Source organism: Epinephelus moara, chromosome 21, assembly GCF_006386435.1.
Source record: "Epinephelus moara isolate mb chromosome 21, YSFRI_EMoa_1.0, whole genome shotgun sequence".
In the NCBI taxonomy this organism is placed as follows: domain Eukaryota; kingdom Metazoa; phylum Chordata; class Actinopteri; order Perciformes; family Serranidae; genus Epinephelus; species Epinephelus moara.
Window position 1 is genome coordinate 8,625,703 of NC_065526.1, and position 20,381 is coordinate 8,646,083.

At 42.6% G+C, this 20,381-nt stretch overlaps 2 protein-coding genes across 2 annotated transcripts in view; one reads left to right on the plus strand and one right to left on the minus strand.

Moving 5' to 3' along the window:
• The window catches only part of clcn2a (chloride channel, voltage-sensitive 2a), a 54,230-nt gene that overhangs the window by 11,933 nt on the left and 21,916 nt on the right, over window positions 1–20,381 (plus strand). The window contains exons 2-6 of the mRNA XM_050033348.1: window positions 6,454–6,622; window positions 15,364–15,495; window positions 17,435–17,563; window positions 17,937–18,070; window positions 18,437–18,517. Of these exons, the coding sequence (XP_049889305.1) occupies window positions 6,454–6,622; window positions 15,364–15,495; window positions 17,435–17,563; window positions 17,937–18,070; window positions 18,437–18,517 (645 nt within the window). The remainder of the gene's footprint in view (window positions 1–6,453; window positions 6,623–15,363; window positions 15,496–17,434; window positions 17,564–17,936; window positions 18,071–18,436; window positions 18,518–20,381) is intronic.
• LOC126383005 (zona pellucida sperm-binding protein 4-like) lies at window positions 3,075–6,024 on the minus strand. The gene is made up of 8 exons (XM_050033349.1): window positions 5,709–6,024; window positions 5,412–5,599; window positions 5,097–5,194; window positions 4,855–5,012; window positions 4,584–4,776; window positions 3,838–3,985; window positions 3,673–3,748; window positions 3,075–3,242 (listed from the first exon to the last, which is right to left on the minus strand). The coding sequence occupies exons 1-8, from the start codon at window positions 5,992–5,994 to the stop codon at window positions 3,124–3,126; spliced, it is 1,266 nt and encodes a 421-aa protein (XP_049889306.1). The 5' UTR covers window positions 5,995–6,024; the 3' UTR covers window positions 3,075–3,123.

A 20,381-nucleotide genomic window follows, 5' to 3' on the forward strand; every position in this document is an offset into this window, starting at 1 on the left:
TACAAATATAGACCAACCAGGAAATCCAGCAAGTGTCAGTCACTCTTCCTCCATGCTTTCATTTATTGATCCAGATCTTTAGAAGTTGACAGATATGGGTCGTTTAATTTATGAAATACTAACAGACACATTGATTCTCTTTTGATGAGGAAGAAGTGGAACTGCCCTCAAAATATTCTCCATTTGGGGGATACTTTTTTCCATCTGCAACATTTTTGTATCAAATATTTAAAGGGACAGTTCACCCCAAAATCAAAAACACATATTTTCTCTCTTACCTGTAGTGGCATTTATCAGAAGCATGCCTCTACTGCTAGCTCACCTAGCACCACTGAGCTAGCTCAGCTGAGGAGGACACCAGTTATGTTTATATCTCGCGCTGTCACAAGCTCTCATTCATACATGTTTCCTTCTGCATGGTGATACAGTTGCCAGGTGGTAAAGAGAAAGTAGTTCCTACATGAAACTGCTTACAGGAAAGACTGTGGATTATCTTGAGACATTGCTGTTGAGTTTTTCAAATGTATTTCAATCAGGAGAGACTTGTTGTGAGGGAAAAGAATATCAATTTACATGTGCGCATAAGTATGAGAAATGTGAAAAGTTTTTTGGTGATTAGACCCCATCATGATGTCATCTATTCCAGGGATCCACCCCCATTGGGTCTTGACGCTGGTGGTAGTGGTGACGAGATGAGATGAAGAGGAAGTTGAGGGTCTGGATGTGAAGAGCGATAGGCTTTTGATGAGCTCGTCCTGGGCTCTGGACAAGGTGACTGGAGGAGGGCGTGACGATTCCGTCTGTAGTGACAGCTGACAGGAGCAGATTTAACATTTGGCAGTTATGCTGAGCTTCATTTATTTGGCACTTTGAGCACCACAAGCCAAGTGCCATCTAGTTCCACTATATTGGAGAGAAGGCAGACATCTTTACGACCGATATCTCCAACATTTTGCACTACACAAATATGTGTTTTTGATTTTGTGGTGAACTGCCCCTTTACACAGTATCCACAATAATTACCGGTTTGGTTCTGGCTTGTGACCTTTGTTGCATGCTCTCATTCCCCTTGTTTTCCTTATCGCATCTCAGCTTTCTTTCCACTAGAGGTAAAAAGCCAAAAATAATCTTAATACATGATAATCACTAGAAATTACAAAATGCCGTTGACGCACATTTGAATGCCTTTCTGAGTTTTAGAAATTATGCTGACCACTGTGGTGTGAAGGTTGTGTTGCCTTTGCATTAATAGCCCCACAAAGCTGAATACTAAATACTTATTTTTCTTTTTTTCACTGCAGCTTTAAGACCCAACAGAATCCACTTCAATAAATAGCTCTAAAGAAATGCAGACAGACGGTTTGAGAGCAAACAATGTCGATATCATTTGCCAGTTATTTTATACCCCTATAATTTTTGTTACAATAAAAGTAGAGTTTTGCCTGAATAATATTGATTTTCACTCAGTGACCCATTTGCTTAATCCACCCAATATTTAAAATGCCAAACATGCATGCAAACCCTGCATCCAGCACTTTGCTTTAATTGACAGTGGCAAAACTTGTTTACATTTCACTCGGCTAACATGTTTATGCATGTCCACACAGCAGCAGTTGTTAGCGTTCGTCAGCTGGCACCTATTGGCTGATTCCTCTGGGATTCTCTGGCTTACACACGAGGCCGTGCTGCTGTCTGAATATGATGTATAGCTACGTTTTGCTTAAATGCTTCCCAGCAGGTTGGAAGTTAACGTGGATGGAGATGAGCATCCCTGACAGCATGGGCCTTCCCTCTGCTCGCCAGTCAGACTGAACATATACGGCTGCTCTGCTTTCCCTCTGCACCTCCTGTGCATGCGAGCAGAAAGAGCGAGTCTGGAGGAGTCGTGATGCCCATCTCAATGAGAGGAGGGGGTGGACGGGTTGGAGTGGGACAAAAAGGGAGGTGGTGTGCAGAGCAGTGGAGGAGAGATGTTGCAAGTTGTAGCATACAGAGAAACCAAGAGGGACTGTTATCACAAAATAAAGAGTGAGGAGGGAGAGAATGGGAAGGAGACAAGCAGTGAGCCTGAAGGAGTCGTGATGCTCATCTTAATGTGGCTGTGGCGAGCTAAAAAGCAGCCCAGTCGCCAGGAGAAATTGTTGACATCATTTCTAAAGTGACGTAGTCCTGATTACATGTACGAGCTGACTATCAGGTGGAGGGGATGTTGAATAGCTTCAGATCTAGGCGAGATGGCTGCCAAGCTGCAGACCAGTGTCCAAGACCAACAGCAATGGGTTTATTTTATCAAGACCTTGGCAACATTTCCAGCTGTGATTGTGGCACCAAACCTGGGTATTTTTAAGCTGTAGCATGATCTTTTCCAAAGCAGAACCAAGTGTTATGTGCCTAAACAGACCACAGCATTGTTAAAATGCAAGTTCTGATCTGCTGCAAGGTTTGCAGAGATGTACAATGCCAAAAATTTAAGCGAAAACAGCATAGTGCAGCTTGCCATGTTACATATCTGTGACCGAGGCATTTCAGGTGGAAAGAAATTCTTTGTAACATTGCTCAGCATGTCACAGGATTTGAGCTGCAGGTACTCTCTGCCCACAATTTGCTACTCAAAGTTTATCCCCAAATTTTAGTTTGGCTAAAGTCACAGCTCAGCAACTGCTGCAGCTTTCCATAGCCATTGTGTGGCAGCTTGCTGCAGGCTGTACTTTGCTGGGTGCATTTTCAGTGTATTCTGGCGACTGCCTTCCCAAACACCCAAAGATTTACTCATACCACAGAACTGCAAAACTGGTGTTTCTAGTTTAACATGTCTTTTGGATTGGTTCTCAGCCTCAACCACAATTATTTTCAGCTTATAACTAGTCTATTCTTGCCATATGTTAGAGTTAGACTTGTAGCATAATCTCACTTGTAATGCAATCTTGTGATTTCTCAGCACAAATCAGGACGAGGGGTTGCATTACATGCTTCAACTACACTGCCTCTGCACAAAAATCTACCTCAGCAGAAAAATGTATGAGTGACCTTGACAGAGCAAGTCAAACAAGACGCAGTTGTGAGCATGAGCTTTACACAAGCTTTTATTAAAAGTCATGGCCAGATCTGGCTGCCAGTGGACTGTCATCTCTTCAATTTGGTGTTGGGAGAAGATGGTTTCTGCTCAGTCATGATCACCTCTCCACTTGAGACTAGAGCTCTCCGACTGGAAGAGACTTTCCTCGCTGCAGCAACAGCTCTTCCTGCAAAAGAAAGGGTTCATCTATCACTTGATTTGGCAAATTCATAATCTGACAGAAGTGTATCAGTTGTGATGCGTCATCTGTTTAGTAAAGATGCCAAGCAGTCTCTAGTTCAAGATCCTCCAAGTGAGGATTTGCCTTCCATTTTTCACTGGGAAGCTTCATGATGCACTGATAGAACTTTGTCTTGACAAATTTAGGTAGATAGCTGATCCAGTACTTAATTGACTTCTCCACCTCACAAATTTAAACTCAGTGTGGTAATGTAAGCCCAGGGACTGTGAGGCCATCAACTTATTTGGCAGCCTGCTGTGGCTTAATAGGGCTCATCAGGAATGTTCAATTCTTGACACTGTTAACTTTAGATTGTCAGGCATTTTATACACTGGTAAACCATTTGTTGCAGTCATTTTACAGTTGAGCTACTCACGCTGTCGGTGGCATGGCTGGTCACAAGAGTTTGTGCTGCTGGGATAACACACTGCTGTAGCACAATGGATGAACACCTGAAAAAGTAAGCAGATTGCATATTGTGTCAGCTACAGTTGGATTGTAAAGTGTAGCATCCAATGATGTTATTGCGCCTAATCTGTACCGTGTCCTTCTGGGTAGAAAAGGTGTTTGGATCCACGAATGTGAACATTTTAACAATAAAGCGTTTGTAGTGTGTTGGGTATTGAAGCCCAGAGGAGCCATCCACAGGCACCACTGTGGTTACATAACGGTCATCATCGTAGGGACACCTGAAACCAACAAGAGCTCAAGTTAACAGAATTCTTCACACAGCTGTTTTTAGATAGTTTACCTCTGCAATGAAATGCATATTCTTGTGTATCAGTCTAGACATTTGATGCGAGTTGCAGTGTTGGAGATATCGGCCATGGAGTTTTGCCTTCGAGTATAATTGAACTAGATGGCGCTTGGCTTGTGGTGCTCAAAGCACTAAAACATTAAACTCAACAGCAGTGTCTCTTTCCAGAAATCATGACCCTGTTAGTCAAGATAGTCCAGACCTTGTTGTGAGCATGCTGCCTTCTGTGTGACGATATGGTTGGTGGGTGTAGTTTGGTAGAAAAGAGTTCTCATGAAACTGCTCACAACAGGGTCTGCAGATTATCTTGAGTAACCAGGGTCATGATTTCTGGACGATTAGTGTTTTTTAAATTTGGCGATTTAATCACAAGTTGAGTGCCATCTAGTTCCATCATATTCTAGAGAAAGCAGACATCTCTACTGCTGATATTTCCAACACAGCAACTCACACTGAAACAATCTACAATGATAACACTATGGGTAAGAGGAAAGATGTATTTTGACTTTAAAATCCTTTTTAGAATGTACCCATAAGCCAGAAGGTCCCACTGTGGCAGGCTGTCAGGATTGGGTGTAGATGTGGCCCAGCAGTGCTCCAGGTTAAGGACAAGGTTTGGGTCAGACCTCTCCAGGATGTTCACCTCAATATAGACTGGTTCCCTCAGCACTTTAGTGACTGGGTAGTCGGCCGCAGTGTAGAATGAGCTATACCCTGCCTCTTCTGTAATCAAAAGAGTTTTAGTGGATGCAGAAATTCAGCACCAGCTGGCACCCTTTTAAGAGTCTTGTGGTCACTCACCCTCGACACATCCCTTTGAGTGACACTGCCCGTTGCCCAGTTTAAGCTCCACTCTGAGGGGTCCTGCAGCAGCGACCGGCACAGGTGGAGGAACAGCATTCACCTCCATGATGAGAGCTTCCACAGCTGTGCCAGAATACCTACACTGAAACAATAACCTGTTGGGAGAGAGCAGATGGCTTTACATCTCAGGAAACCTGAGCAGGCCACCAAAACCAATAATGAGATTGATTTTAACTCACTCAAAATGGCTGTCCCTGGTGATTGATCCTCTGGGTCCAATTCCCACTTCATACGAGGAAGACATGTGGTTCTCATACACCACGTAACCATCTTCCTCCTGCAGGAGGAGTGGAATCAAAAGAAAATGTTCAATTGTTATTTGAGGAAACACATGACACTGTTTGAATCTTCAAATGTGAGAAGCTTCCAGTTTCACAGGTTTACATCATCGCAAACTGAATCTTTTGATATTTGAGTGCATAAAAAATTTAGGTGAAGACTTTACCATATTTAACTTCTCAAATATTAGCTGAAGTAAAAACTGGACCAGTCACCTTGAGTGTGGTGCCACATGCAGTCACAGGGAACTGAAAGATTGCAAAAGCAGAGGTGACGCCCGCAGGAGTACAGGAGGGGTTGTTTGTTTCCATCAGGCTGACTGACTCCACATCAATGTGGGGCAACGTGGCATCTTTAGCCACCACCACCACAAACTGGCCATCCCTGGTGCACTGCACAGTCACTGGGTGAGGAGAGAATACATGGATTAATTCTCAGTTGCAGCAGTTGTGTTACTCACCATGAAGCATTTGTTTGAGAGGCACTAGAAACTGCCCTGAGAGCACAGGTACCTGCTTTCCCATAGTAGCACTGCCACCCATCAAAGCAGCAGTTAATGTTTTCACACTGCTCAGCGGTGATATCTGCAGTCCCACACTGGATCTTGTTGCTCTGCTCCACCTGGCATTTATCAAAGGGAGCTGCAGGTGGAGGGACATGCGGCTGTTGCTGAGGCTGCTGAAAAGAAGGAGAAGGTTGGTGTTTCTGCAGAGGCAGCGTCCAGTGATGCTGGGCAGTAACACCACAAGCCAAAACAACAACCACCAACACACCAAACAGACACTTGAAAAGCTCCATTATGGTATAAGCAACTGCACACTGGCTAGAATTGCAATAACAGTTCCTATGGCTCAGACGCAGGCTTTATACACGATTGATTATGTGTCGTTTGCTGAGAACTCCGCCTCTTATCGTTAGGAGTCAATTGTGTGGCAGCCCTGTGGAGTTAATCAGCTGGTAGCTGACAGGTGGAGCTTATTGTCTGCTCATCTGTCTGAAAAGAGGTCATTACAAGACTGTTGAGTCAAAGTGGAGTGGATTTTTTTCTTCTAAAAAAGACTGGAGAAAAGCTGTGAGCTGCAGGCGGCGAATCTCCCGACACCTGGCCCTGTTTACTCTCAGTTTGAACCTCCGTGTGTTTACACAAGCTGACTATCTTTACTGTGACCCAACACTGTATTATGACATTTCTTTCACTGCCTCCCACGCACACCACCTGTATAAAAGCTGTCTTTTTCTGTCTTTTCATGCTCACAGATGTATGGGCGGTACACCCAGGAGCTGGGTGTGTATGCCAAGGAGGAAGCAGCCCGCCTACGGGATGGAGGAGTGCGGGATGGTGGAGCACTGCGGAGGAACACCAGTGTTCGCAGTCGTGCTGCAGATCTGCTGGAGTATGAGAAGGACCCCTGTGCAAAGTGCCACTGTAAGTGATGACCATTCAACAAGCCCTAAATCTTCTTCAGCGTACTTGCAGGGACGAAGTGTGCAGGTAGTTTAATGCTCATGATGTGAAGGTCAGACCAAAGCAGTGTTCAGTGCTCATAAACAAAGATGATCAGGTGCGTGTGTGTGAGTGTGAGAGAGACTGTGGCACTCCAGCATGTGTGAAAGTTGTGTGAAAACACTGACTTCTTCAAGTACAGCAGCACGTAAGTACAAGTACACCTGACACGGGGGAGCAGGAGAGGATCTGAACACGATTAAATGTGACTGATCTGAGCAATGACCTCCAGCCAACAAGAGCTGTCTCAATGTCAGACAAAGACAGCCCCCTCTGCTGGCTGCCAGTGGCCCACCGTGCACACATCTGTGTGTGTGCGTGTGTGGAGAGATGTTAGCTTCCCTATGTGTGTGTGTATTTTTGTTTGTGTGAGCAGAACTCTGATCTGAACTGTCAGATTATTTTATGTCTAGTCTCCCCAGATGACTGCAGATAAGGGAGTGGCAGTAGAAGAGAGCTCCACTTCAGACTGACGTACTCCACCGTAAAGGAGTGATAGATCCTGACTCTGTGTGTCTGGGTGTGTGGTCGTGTGTGTGTGTGTGTGTGTGTGTGTGTGTGTGTGTGTGTGTGTGTGCATCCTCCAGTGTGTTTATTTTTATTTGTACTCTGTTTAACCTTCATTTATGCAGGTTTGTAAAATCAAGGGGATTTTTTTCTTTGTAAGTCAACAGAGCAGCAAAGCATTTCCTTGAGGGTCAGTTCACCCAAATTGAAACATTAGAAGTACTTTCTGCTGTAGAAGTGGTCCCAATAAAAACTATTCACACTGACGTCTGGGGATAATCCACAGTAACAAGGACACTGTTCTTGAAAGACACATTTTTTGAATGCTGTAAACCCCACAAATGAAATTCTCCTCATCTGCATTGTATTGATGTGGTGGATGAGACTTGATTTAATAAAACCCAAATCATCTGCCTGGCAAGATAGTACTAGAGGAGAGTGAGAAATGTGGTAGGTGTGAGTGTAAATTTGGTTAGAGCCAATGTGTGTATTTAATTAACCCGTTAAACGATGAATAGAAAAATATTTGCCAGCTATTATTTGAAAATTGACTGTTTGACAGTTTGTCATTTCTTCGCAAAAATGCCCAAAATTTATTGGCTCCAGTTTCTTGAGTGTGATAGTTTCCTGTTTTTCTAAGTTTTCTGTGATAGTGAACTAAATATTTGTCATTTTTTGACTCTTGCCTGAGGATCACTTTTAAATTATTCTTCAGTATAAATTATTCCACTGATAGTTGTCTGTAAATCCGTTGGTACATTACAAACTGGAACTGCTAATTGGTAATTCTGCATACTTTTAATGGCCAGTTTGCCAAAATGTAAGTAGGAATAGGGGAAAGTTTTACCCCTCAATGAATCTATGGTGACACGTCTTGTTCCCTAAATCACAGGTTCCCAATTGGTCCAGCCACGAGGTCCAGATTTCTCCTTAGTCATTTGTTCAAGATCCACACTGTTCAATACATTCAGCGTCATTCTTGTGTTTGGCCATGCAGTCGAGCTAGTTCCCTGTCTCTGTCAAGTATCTGTCCATTATTCACTCACTCTACAGCAAGAAACGACACTTCAAAATAAAAACAATGTGCTGGAAATTCACTGTACTTAAAAATAAAGTGTGTTTTTTACAAACTTGACACATTTGTGACCCACCAGTTGGGAACCACTGCCCCAAATTATAGGAAATGTAGTTAAAGCTGTCTCGGTTTTGTCTTGAGGATGGTGACAGTGTAAGACTTTAAAAACCTCTGTTACTCATCAAATGATTGATCAGTTAATTGTGAATGAAAGTAATCTGTAGTTGCACCCCCAGATTTGGTTGAATTTGAACTTTGATACAAACCTCAACACAAAGTGTGTGCATGTGCATATGCTGCACTGTACATATGCACTGATCAGCCAAAACATTAAAACCACTGGTGGGTGGAGTGATTAACTTTGATCATCTTGTTACAGTGCAGTGTTTTGATGGGAAACATTGGGTCCTGGCATTCATGTGGATGCCACTTGATGCACTCCACCCACCCAAACACCGCTGCAAACCAAGTACACCTCCTCATGGCACCAGCACACCTCAATTGCAGTGTGCCACGCAGCTCTGTAAAAACTGCTCAGGTACACTCGAGGAATGTGACTAAGAGCTCAAGGTGTTGACCTGCCCTATAAATTCCCCAGATCCCAATCTGATCGAGCATCTGTGGCACGTGCTATTACCCCATCTCACAACAGACCGCCAACATTCTGGTGCCAGACACCAAAGGACACCCCCAGAGGTCCTGCGTCCATGCCTCAACATGTCAGAGCCAAGTCTGAGCTAAGGAGGCCCCACTGAGGAAGGGGGTACCTTTGGGGTACTGGCATGTCCCACAAATGCTTGATCAGACTCAGGGTCTGGGGAATTGAGAGGCCAGGTTGATGCCTTTAGCTTTTTGTCACGTCCCTCAGGCCATTCCTGAGCAGTTTTTGCAGTGTGGCATGGTGCATTGTCCTGCTGGGGGAGCTACTGCTATCAGGGAGTGTCGTTGCCATGAGAGGGTTACATGGTCTGTAATGGTGTTTGGGTGGGTGGAGTGCATCGTGGCATCCACACAAGTGCCAGGACCAAAAGTTTCCCAGCAGAACATTACGTTGTAACAAGATGATCAATGTTATTCATTTCACCCACCAGTGGTTTTATCGTTTTGGCTAATTGGTGTATATGACCATACATTACATGCACTATTTATGCCTATATTAGATGGATGGATAGACGGACGGACGGATGGATAGATGGATGGTTAGATACAGTACAGTATATATAGCTCAGCAGGAGTGAGAAAAAGGAGAAAATAGAGAACGGCAGTTTGTTTTCACACGTGTTTGCACAAGTGAGCCAGCGTGGCTGTTTTCCAGCCTCCGTTTCTGCCTCTTTGCCCTTGTGACCAGTGATCTGATTAAAGCTTGATACATTGCACCATAGGTGAAAGCTACACTACATCAGCCTAGCCTTGCTCACTTGCTGTAATGGAAGCCATTTAAAACAATCACTCTCAGATCAGGAGCCAGCCACAGTGATTTGTGTGCTCGCTGTCTGTGTGCCGTGTGCTCGTAGATCAAGCTGTGTTTGTATTTTTAGACTTGTCTTTAGATAGACGCTCAGGCTGGACGGGTTCAGCTGTTGTCTTGTTAAGTAATGTGTGAGGAGAGAACCTTCAGATTTGGGAGAAGAGGGAGTTTTAGTGTTTTCCGCTCATGTATCTGTGTGGGAACATCATCTCTGTGGGTGATGGACTTACGAGTGTGTGCCTCAGTTGAGATCAGTAACTGGAGCCGCAGCTTTTGAACAAGGCAGCCTACACATGCAGCCAAGGGCTCTGCTACCGGTCGTGATGGAGAGCTAAAAGCATGTACTGCCTCACTGCCTTAACTTTGACTTAGAGTGAATCTTTCTGTGGTGTTCTAGCTGATGTAACACAGATCTACTCCACAGATCAGCATCATAGTATGTATTATGTCACATGTTAAGCATTCAGTGGCTTTGCACCTTTTGTACATACTCATTATAGGTGAAAACTCTCCTGTAGTTCTTAGTATTATTTCTGAACACAGTTGGTATCAGGTGATGCAATGCAGGACTAGCAGAGGTGGAGAAAATGTCTGGCGATGGGTGTGATTTTTATAACGGGATCAGGAAAAGACATCTGTGATCGCCGCTGAGCCTGCGGATGTGAGCGTGAGCCAAGATGCACACGGAAGTATGTGCAGGTGCCAGACTAGATGTGTTGGAGAGGGACAGGAATAAAGAAAGAGAAGCTATGGGAATATAAATTTCCCCCTCTTCGTGCACATGGGAATGTCCAGTGAACTGTGAAATAAAAATTATAGATCCAGTGAAGAACATGTCAGTGTAATCTGCTCAGATAGATTCATCTTTAAAAGCCCTGATATGTTTCTTTTTATAACTTGGTGTGTGTGCGTGTGTGTGTGCACAGCGTGATGGGTTTGTATGTGTACTCGCATGTGTACGTTCTCTGTTGGCAACTTACCATCTGGCAGGTGGCCCGGCTGCCGGGCAACTCGCCCCGTCGTGCACACACAGTTGCGCCCCACCTCCCCCGTGAGACTCAGCATCCCCCTGGTGACCTGAATCCTGCACCAGAAATACTGTTGCAATGTCTGGCTTTTATTCAGTAACAGTATTTAGTATATCGTTTATTGTCCCTGTACAGTAGCAATATCATTTGAGCAACAAGAAAACATGATCATCAGGAGGGACCTTTTTCTTAAACATATTGTACAAGCAGCATAGTCACACATTTGACAACCGTAGAAAAAGAAAAGTACAAATATGAGAGTTTAACTGGTTGTATTTCATATTTAAAAAGGCACAGTAATTTCATACAACAGCTCGGCACTGTAGTTTTTCAGCAACCGTTACTCAAACACAAATAAATACTGCATTTGTTAGGGGACTATTTTCAGCAGCGGATCAATGCACGTTTGTTGTTCAAGTAAATATTTGTGGCAGATGTTTGTGGCATTCACTCAAAATGTACTTCAGTGCTCAGGTTCATTTGATCAGAGGGACGTGTCACTAGAGTTTCAACGATTAGTCGATTGATCAATTAGAAGAGTGGCAGAAAGTGAATCAGCAGATTAACTCATTTTTCAAGCAGGAATCTCAAACACTTGACTGTTCCAGCTTCTCTACAGAGGGACTGTGCAACCTTTCAATGTGGTACATTATATAAAATTTAATGTTATGTGCAATTGATGGGACAAAATGTTAGCTCTGGAAAAGTGTGATTTCAAATCACGGATATGTTACATTTGAATGTTTCATATGTAGAGGATATGTTGAAACTTTATGTAACCATTTGGTTAAGGTTAGGAAATAGGGTGTGCCTTGTTGACATATTTACGTCATACTGTTACCCACGGCAAGAACAAGCACCGCTGAAATCAAAATTATTACAGACTCCGCGGTGTTTCCAAAAAGAGGAGCAGCTTCAGTAGTGTGGAATAAACTGTGGCGTCCTGAATGTTTTATGAACAGCCCCGGACTTCTCAGACTCTTTTAATGACTTACCGCTCAGAGGGAACTCATTCAGCGGCTCCTCTGGCAGCAGCACAGCGTCCCTCCCTCTCCTCTCTCGCCGTGCACACACAGGAGTCCGTGTCAAGTCATTTTGTCATAAACCTTTGGTAATGTAAACCTACCTGATGCTCGCGGCTCGACAAAAAACTCCATATATGTGAATGTGTGATAGTTGTGGTATCATAACAGCCTGTCACAGGTTACAGCGTGATGATTAGAGGAGAAATGGCAGAGCATGAAGGTCCAGGTGGAAAAAAACAACTCAATCATTTAGGATTTTGCTAAAAGAAGGAAATCACCTGTCGATTTATATATATAGATCCCAGGGGACATTATTTGTATGTGGGAGCTGTTTAAGTGTGTACTTTGTAGTAGATTTTATTATGTTGAACTATTAATATTGTAACAGAATCTCACTCTGAGTTACTGTTGTTGTTCACAAACTAAAGAAATTAGATAATTTTTGTTTAGTTTTTACTGAATATTTGAAGGCAAACTGTAAAACTATATCATTTATTTTGCTGCAATTTTATTTTTTAAAATTGAAAAATGTGTTATTTTTTATAAATTCTTTTAATTTTTAATTTTATTTTCTATTTATTTTTGTGATATTGTCAAGAATATCCTTATCACAAAAATACCCTGAAATATTGTGATATTATTTTAGGGCCATATCACCCATCCCTATTTCAGCTTAAAAGACCCAGTTGATCTCTACAAACACAGCGGTGAATGTCTTGATGTGTCGTTAAACATTACCGAACAGTGGTCTGCTACTTTCTGTTTCTTGGCCTGGCCTAGGCGTTACGCCATCCACCATTCCATCTGACTGCTGATGACAAACACAGCTCATATACATGTCATCAGAACTGCATCACTTTAGAAATGCTAATGTATGTATGAAACATATAAATGTATCCGAGGTTTGAGAAACGTTCAGTATCAACATTTTATTCTGGCGACAGGCCTGTTTATAGACCAAAGATTAATGGAGAAAATAGTCGGCAGATAGCTGAAGATGAGAGTAATTGTTACTTGCAGCTCTGCGTGTCACACAGTGCAACAGTGTGGGCCACTGATGTGTTTTTAATAGTTCTGGAGCAGCAATATAATGGAGGGATAAGCTCTACTGTGCTTTGGCTACGCAGACAATACTCATAGTGTTAGTAAGATCGACTCATTGCAATTTTTTGTGCTTTTATGGACAGTATCACTGACTGATCGCTGTCTTCCTGTCTGTCTGTCTCTCTCTCTGTTTATTTTTCTCCTTCCCATCACACTGTTTTACTGTCATCATCACATCTGTTGTTCTCTTTGTTTCTCCTAAAATCCTGTCTTTGTGCCAATCTTCACTGTATTACTTCCAAGCGGGACAGTAAAAAACAATTTTTATGAGATATGGATCTGGTAAATGTGTTAGTGGCACATTTTGCGCCTCTCTTGGGACAGCCACATGTATAAATGCTCTGGATGTTGAAGTGAATTCCAGGCTTTGGCTGTGTCCGCAGACAAGAGAGAAAGAAATGAGTCCAGTGATGCTTCTTTTAGCTGACCCAGCTCAGAGCTATAGATTAGAATGTAATGGCAGAATTTATAACCGTGACCCAGCTTTGTTTTGTCTCTGTAATCTTGAATTTTGAGGTGGATGAATATGAAGTGACGCTCTCGCTCTCAGCATATTCGCCACATAATAACCTCCTTTAGTTTGTTATCGTTCTGTCACTGCTCACTCCCGCAAGGAGCATAGATGGTATCTCTCTGTCCACACTGCTCATTGTTTTCATAATTCACCATTCTTCTTTGTTTTTTTTTATGTGAAACTGGATCTTTTATTCACACAGCATGAGAATAATTGTTTGGTTTTCTCATTTATTAATTTGTCAGAGGTTCAATCAGTGACAAACCCTTGTTCACACTTTAATTTCCACCATGTCTGACCCAAGTGAAGGTCTTTTCTTGGGTATCGTCTCCCAAAAAACCTTCACGACACTTCCACTAATTCATAATGATGTTACCAGAGTAGAAAAAGCATTAATTTGCTGCATCGTGTCAAAAGATCTCTTAATAATTCAGGACCAAAATACATTCCTGGCTACATTTTACCACATAAAACCTCTAACCTGGTAGCTGGTCTGCTAACTGAGAAGAAACAGCAGGATGGAGTAAATAACTTTCTTAGGCAGCACTTTACTGTTTTCCACTCTTCATTGGCTTTAACAACAACACTTCTAGTTCCTGACAAGAAGGGTAAACAGGGGAAGTCATACTGCGTGTTGTATCAATGGGATACAACACCTGCGCACTAACATCTGGTCTGCACCACCCATAAGTATCAGTCACTGGCTTGCTAGCAGTAAAACATTGAGATGACTGATTTGTTTCACTGAGGCGTCGGCAGTTGATCTGTAATTAAAGAAGATAAACAAATGTTTCCATATAAAAATGTTCCTACGATATATCAGCTGCCGTCTATTCAAGCGTAGCCAGAAGCCTCTGTCAGGCTGAGCACACCCAAAGAGCACCTGAGCAGACACCACCCCTTTATTTCCAGCTCCATCTGCTGCAACCCTCGGACACTGCAGCTCCAGTTACATTGTGCATGTGCAATGCCACAGTCAAAAGCTAGAAGGACTTAGACTGAGGTAAATGTGAGGAAAACCGCAGAGAGAGATGCAGCAGATTATATTTACTGTTTAAAAAGGATAGATCGTGGGGTTATATGGTGAACTTGTCCATAGTCCTTTTACAGTCGATGTCACTCGGCATGCACCCAGTTTGGAGAAGCAGGCAGGAGTCTGACATGGAAGCCAAGCAATGCACTGCTGTGGATGGGGTCAGCAACAAAAGGTTTTTTAGCCACCTGAAAAAAGTCCCACCTAAACATTTCAATATCAGTTTAAGCGTACGCTATATTAAGAGTATTTTCAGTGCTTCAGCGAAAGCCGTTAATGGCCTCAGTTCCCCATCTATGCTCTCGTCGAAGCCACCAGACTCCATTGACAAAAACGGTAATTTTAGCTCGCTGAACACAGGAGCTGCTGGTCTTTGACCGCTTTGATAAGTCAGTGAGTTGGTGTTTTTGTGTGACTTTGGTGAATCCAAACTAAACGCCAAAGTCACACATTAAGACAAACAAAAAATAACTGATCGAGGCAGCGGAAGGTCGGCAGCTCGTGTGTGGGCGTGCTGACTGACATCTACTGTATGTCTAATGTCTCTTTTTGGATAATCTGGTTAATTACATACCAGATGGTTGTACATTAATGCAAAAATACTTCAAATTCAACACTCCCAAGCATCAGCGCTGCTCGTAACATACTTGTATAATCCTTCCTTGCATTCATATCTGAAACTTTTTTGTGTTTTGTCTTTTGAATTTCACATAATTTCATCCTTCTATTCATCTCCCTCTCCGTCACGACATATTTGCTTCTTTCTTTTCCTTCCTCTCTGACACAGTTGGTTCTTTTAAGTCTCACACTAACAAATATCTTTCTTCAGTCCCTTTTCACACCTTTGAGATTCATTTCAGAGATTTTACTTTGTGTCTCCTCTGTCCCCATCTGTCCCCGTGCCCTCAGTGTGTGCATCTCGCTGCCAGAAGTTCCTGATCTCGCGGGTGGGGGAGGACTGGATCTTCCTCATTCTGTTGGGGCTGCTCATGGCGCTGGTCAGCTGGGTCATGGACTACGCCATCGCCTTCTGCCAAGAAGGTAGGAAAGAGACAGAGAGCCAGAAAGAGAGAGGGCAGAGCTACAAAGACAGATGGATGGGCAGTGAATAAAGGGCTGTTCTCAAAAAGGCAGCAAAGTATTAATCCGCGAGGAGCCGTGCTTTGCTCCAAACAGCTAAGAGGCCCTGTCAGGTGTGAAGTAGGTGGTAAAATATTAATACAAATTGACTGTCAATCTGTCGCAGAGCTATATTGATCTTGAGATAGCTAACAAAGTGGCTTTCATTAATATTTAAAGGATCAACAAATAGGGTTTTTACTCACACACAGCATCACATGCATCATCTTAACACTGACACTTGAATTGATTCACTGGGTGCTGAGATCAAACTAATTTAACTGTGATGAAAAGTTAGAGTGTGAAACGGAAAATCCTCTGAAATGATTAATGATAATAAAACAGTGCATTCCTAAACAGATAAGCAGTAGAAGATTTAGCCCCTCTTTCTCAAACAATAGAATATCTGTAAGTAATAAACCACAACTACAAGACTGATTGTGCACCCATGAATATATGAGATAGATTATTTGTTTCTGTCTGTCTTTCTGTATCGATCCCCGAAGATAAATTACAACGCCATAGCAGCCATACACAGATGACATTAACACAAACAGAGCTTCCAGTATAGTTAAACATCAAGTTGAACATTACAGTGCGCTTTCCCAAACTATTCAAGTGATATGTTCTGGATGTGTGAAGAGCCGACTTGTAAAGTCTGATAGCACTCAGCAGGAATCATCTCCTGTATCGCTCCTTCACACACTGGTGTTGAATACGTCTGTTGCTGAAAGTGCTCTTTAGTAAATGCTTTGAATGCGATTTACACACTGTTGCATCAGAATTAAAGAGGCACTTTGCTGATTTTAAACCAGCTTTGTATCAAAACAATGTGGGTAGTATATGTAAATGAACTCCATCTAACTAGTCCCTAGATATCCCTCCTCGCCCCATAGGCAGTGCTGATCAAATATAAACCACGATATCTGATACTCAGATGCCTATTTCTAAGATCAACCCAGAGAGCTCTGCTGTTGTTACTTTGCAGTGTATGTAGTTTAACTTCAAAGATATAAATGCACAGATATGATATTTGCAACAGTGAAATTACATCATTTTTATAGTAATGTCCTTTTGTTGCTTGTGATATTTAAGGTTATTTTGTTCTCTTAAACAATTAATATTGCTGTAAATACTACTCCACAGGTCATCAGTAACTTAATTGCGCTGTCATCCATCAGCTGTCAATCAGCTGTGATCTTGTTGCGCCTCAGTCAATGTGACATATCTCCCGCTGCGCAGAGGATTGTGGGTCAGATTGCATACTGCAAAATTGGACCAGATGTAGTAGAACATCCTAGTATTTTTGGCATACTGCATTTGACATGCTATGTATTGGGACATAGTCAGTCTTTTTCTGGCTTAGTATGGTAGTATTGGAACACACAGTCGGTTATGGCAGAAAGCAAAATGGCTGTCATGACCACCACGAGGCATTTTTGCAATGGCTCCATTTCTGAAAATCAATTTTCGTTGATGATACTTTTGAATACAGGACTTTTACTTATAATGGGGTCATTTTGTCTTGTTGTATTGGTACTTTTAATACATTTTACTAAAGGGTGAGGTGAGTAGTTTTTCCTCTGCTACCCTGACCAAACAGCAGAAACGCTTCTGCTTTTGTGTTCCATAAAATTGATATCAATTTTGATAGTAAGAAAGCTGAAAATGAACGAGGAAGGGGAGCCCACCAAGCTGCTGTAGGTGAGGTAAGATTCATGAATAAGGCAGAGACGGGAGGTCAAAGGGCAGTGATGAAGGTCAGAGGAATCAGGTTAATATATTCACAACAGATGAATCTGATAAGATGAGGGAAGTGTTTTCTACTACATTATACTGAGATGAAGTTACGTGTGTGCAGCACAGAAGTGGATGTTGGGTGGACTGGACAGTAACATGCTTCTGCAGTACATCGCCTGGGTCACCTACCCTGTAGTGCTCATCACTTTCTCAGCAGGATTCACTCAGATACTGGCGCCTCAGGCTGTAGGTAAGACACACACACACACACACACACACACACACACACACACATTTAAGCAAGTTATGCATAAACGTGTATTCATATCTCTAATTCCTAGTCACATGTCTGTGTTTGAATAATGTAACTGGCTCCATGAGGCATCATCAGGCCTCCAAAGACAAGCGTGTCTCTGTGGTCACGTCTGCAGGAAATCCATACTGTAAACCTCTGATGAGATGTGCATACAGAAAACTATATGAATATCAATAAGCTGTCCCCCTCACCCACCTCCCTCGCTCTTCATTTTCCTCCCCTCATTCCTCTCTCTGTAATTGCTTTCTTTCAACCCGTCTTTTCTCCCCACTCCATCATCCCACCTGACATCTCCTTCATCTCCCAGGTTCAGGTATTCCAGAGATGAAGACGATACTGAGGGGGGTGGTCCTAAAGGAGTACCTGACATTTAAGACGTTTGTGGCCAAAGTCATTGGTCTGACCTGTGCTCTGGGCAGTGGGATGCCTCTGGGGAAGGAGGTAGAGGGTTTCTTTTTCCTTCATCTCTTCTCATCACAGCCTTCTCGCCTGAACAAATTACACATGACAGATTGCTTGACGGTTTTTGAAGTTTCCTGTCAGGCAGGATATAATAATCTTGCTTCTTATTAAATTCTCATTAAAGTCACGGCTGTGAAAATAAGAAAAGTGATTTACTGCTAATAACACTCGCATTTCCCATTTGGGGCGTTATAAAGTTGTTTAAATCTGAATCTGAGCAGGTTTTAATTGTGCAGAGGTTTTGAATAATGTCCCTGGACCTGAGTACAGCATGCTCTGCTAAAATGTGCCCTCAGTCATATCTTGTCTACTAACATCCTAATCTCTCTCCATCCTCCCTCTCAGGGACCCTTCGTTCATGTTGCCAGTCTGTGCGCCGCTCTCCTGAGCAAAGTTATGGCTCCTCTTTTCGGTGGGATTTACATGGTGAGGACAGTAAGCACATTAAAGACAGGAAGGCAGACTTCCAGGCATGCTGATGCACAAATGAGTCATTGAACCTTGAAAGAATTTCACAGATTGTGTCTCTAAGTGGAGGATTCACCATCAACTAAATGTGCTCTCTTAGAGATTAAAGTGGAAATAGACAAGGTTTTATTTCTTTAATTTACCCTTATGAAGGACATGTTGATTGCACAATGTCAGAGCTATAAAATAATGACTGTCTGATTACATTGGTTCCCTATAAGCCTCGCTTTCACTGTGCAATTCTTTCTTCCGTTGGGTACGATCTTGCGGGGAAATGAAGGCTCTATTTACTGAGCAAAAAATGGAATGCGTCAGCCATTGCACAACCAAAACAGGAATAGGACAGAGCTTTTGTTTTTCCCTGATAGCTATTCGTAGTGAGTAGATGTAACTTCAACTGGTTACGTGACCTGTCCTTGAGCTACATGACTCGCCTAGCATACCTACACATCAGTCCACGATCATCCCCCTTTGCTACGTTTTCTGTTTCCACTTTAAATTTACGTGCTATTATATTTACAGCAGTTGGTGGTGCCTACTAAACTCAGATATGTAGAAATATTAACCACTTTGTCAGGACGAACCTGTCCTGTTGATAATTAAAATGCAAAATATCTTCCAAATTAATCACTGAATCACACCACCACCACCAACAAAGTCACAGAGCCAAAATCACAGTCAGTGCTTTCCAAACTTTTAACCTTTTTTGTACAGCTACTCCCCCATAATCCACCTCATGTACTTGACTTAATCTGAGTGACGGAGCAACTTGAAGTTGTTCCTGTCTTTTTCCAAATGATTAAAAGTGAATTGCACGCAGGGGAGGTTTTTTCATAGGCATTTTGGGTCAATTTGACAAATTTCCATCCATAATCAAAGAGGGATCATAGCAGTTACACAGTACTTGATCACCAGGATGAATAAGTGCATCTTTTTCTTTTTATAACCTTTATTTATCTAGGGAAGTTTCATTATGACCAAAGCTATCTTTGTCACGTCGCCCTACTTACACACACACACTCACACCAGGAAGCTGCCCACTACAAACATGGAGTAACTGAGAGTTGAAGGTGCTGTAAACACTTAAAACATTAATATAGCAGCTAAGAACTATCTTCTTTATAAAGATATAGTGGAGTAATATAGTGAGCAAAGAGAGTCACGCTGTGTGTTGGAATCTGAGTTTCTCTGTTCTTTGTAGTGGTTAGCCGCATGTCAAGTCAAGCACCAAATCAAAACTAAAGTTATCCAAGGACACTTTTCATATTGAGCAGGTCTAGATTATACTTATAGAGACCCAACAGTTCCCCCATGAGCAAACACTTGGTGGCAGCAGGGAGGAAAAACTACCTTTTAAGATGCAGAATCCTCAAACAGAACCATGCTCTAGGTGGGGTTGCGCGTGTCACCCCTCTGCACTACACTGATAATGGTGATAATGGCGTCCCAACCCATGGTGGTGGAACGGCATCATTGCAGAAGCGTGACGTCCACCCTCTGATTCCCCCCAGGTTAACACCATTACTCTATGAGCAGTGTTTACATTGTTAGCACCGTTAGCTGCTAGCCGCCAGCTCAGCCATGTGCAGACAATCCCGTCTCAGACTCTGAATCATAGATATGCTCTGAGCGTCGCATACAGCTGCTTTAAGGGCCACCTTTCGGGGCTCTAACAGGGGATCATCACATCCCAAGCTCACTTCTTGCTTAAATCACATTTATTACTGATGATGTAAGTAGCTGAAAACATTTTTGCAGTCAAAATGAAAGGTGGAAATATCTTATCGTGACATCTCTTTTATGTTGAACAACCCACAGTGAT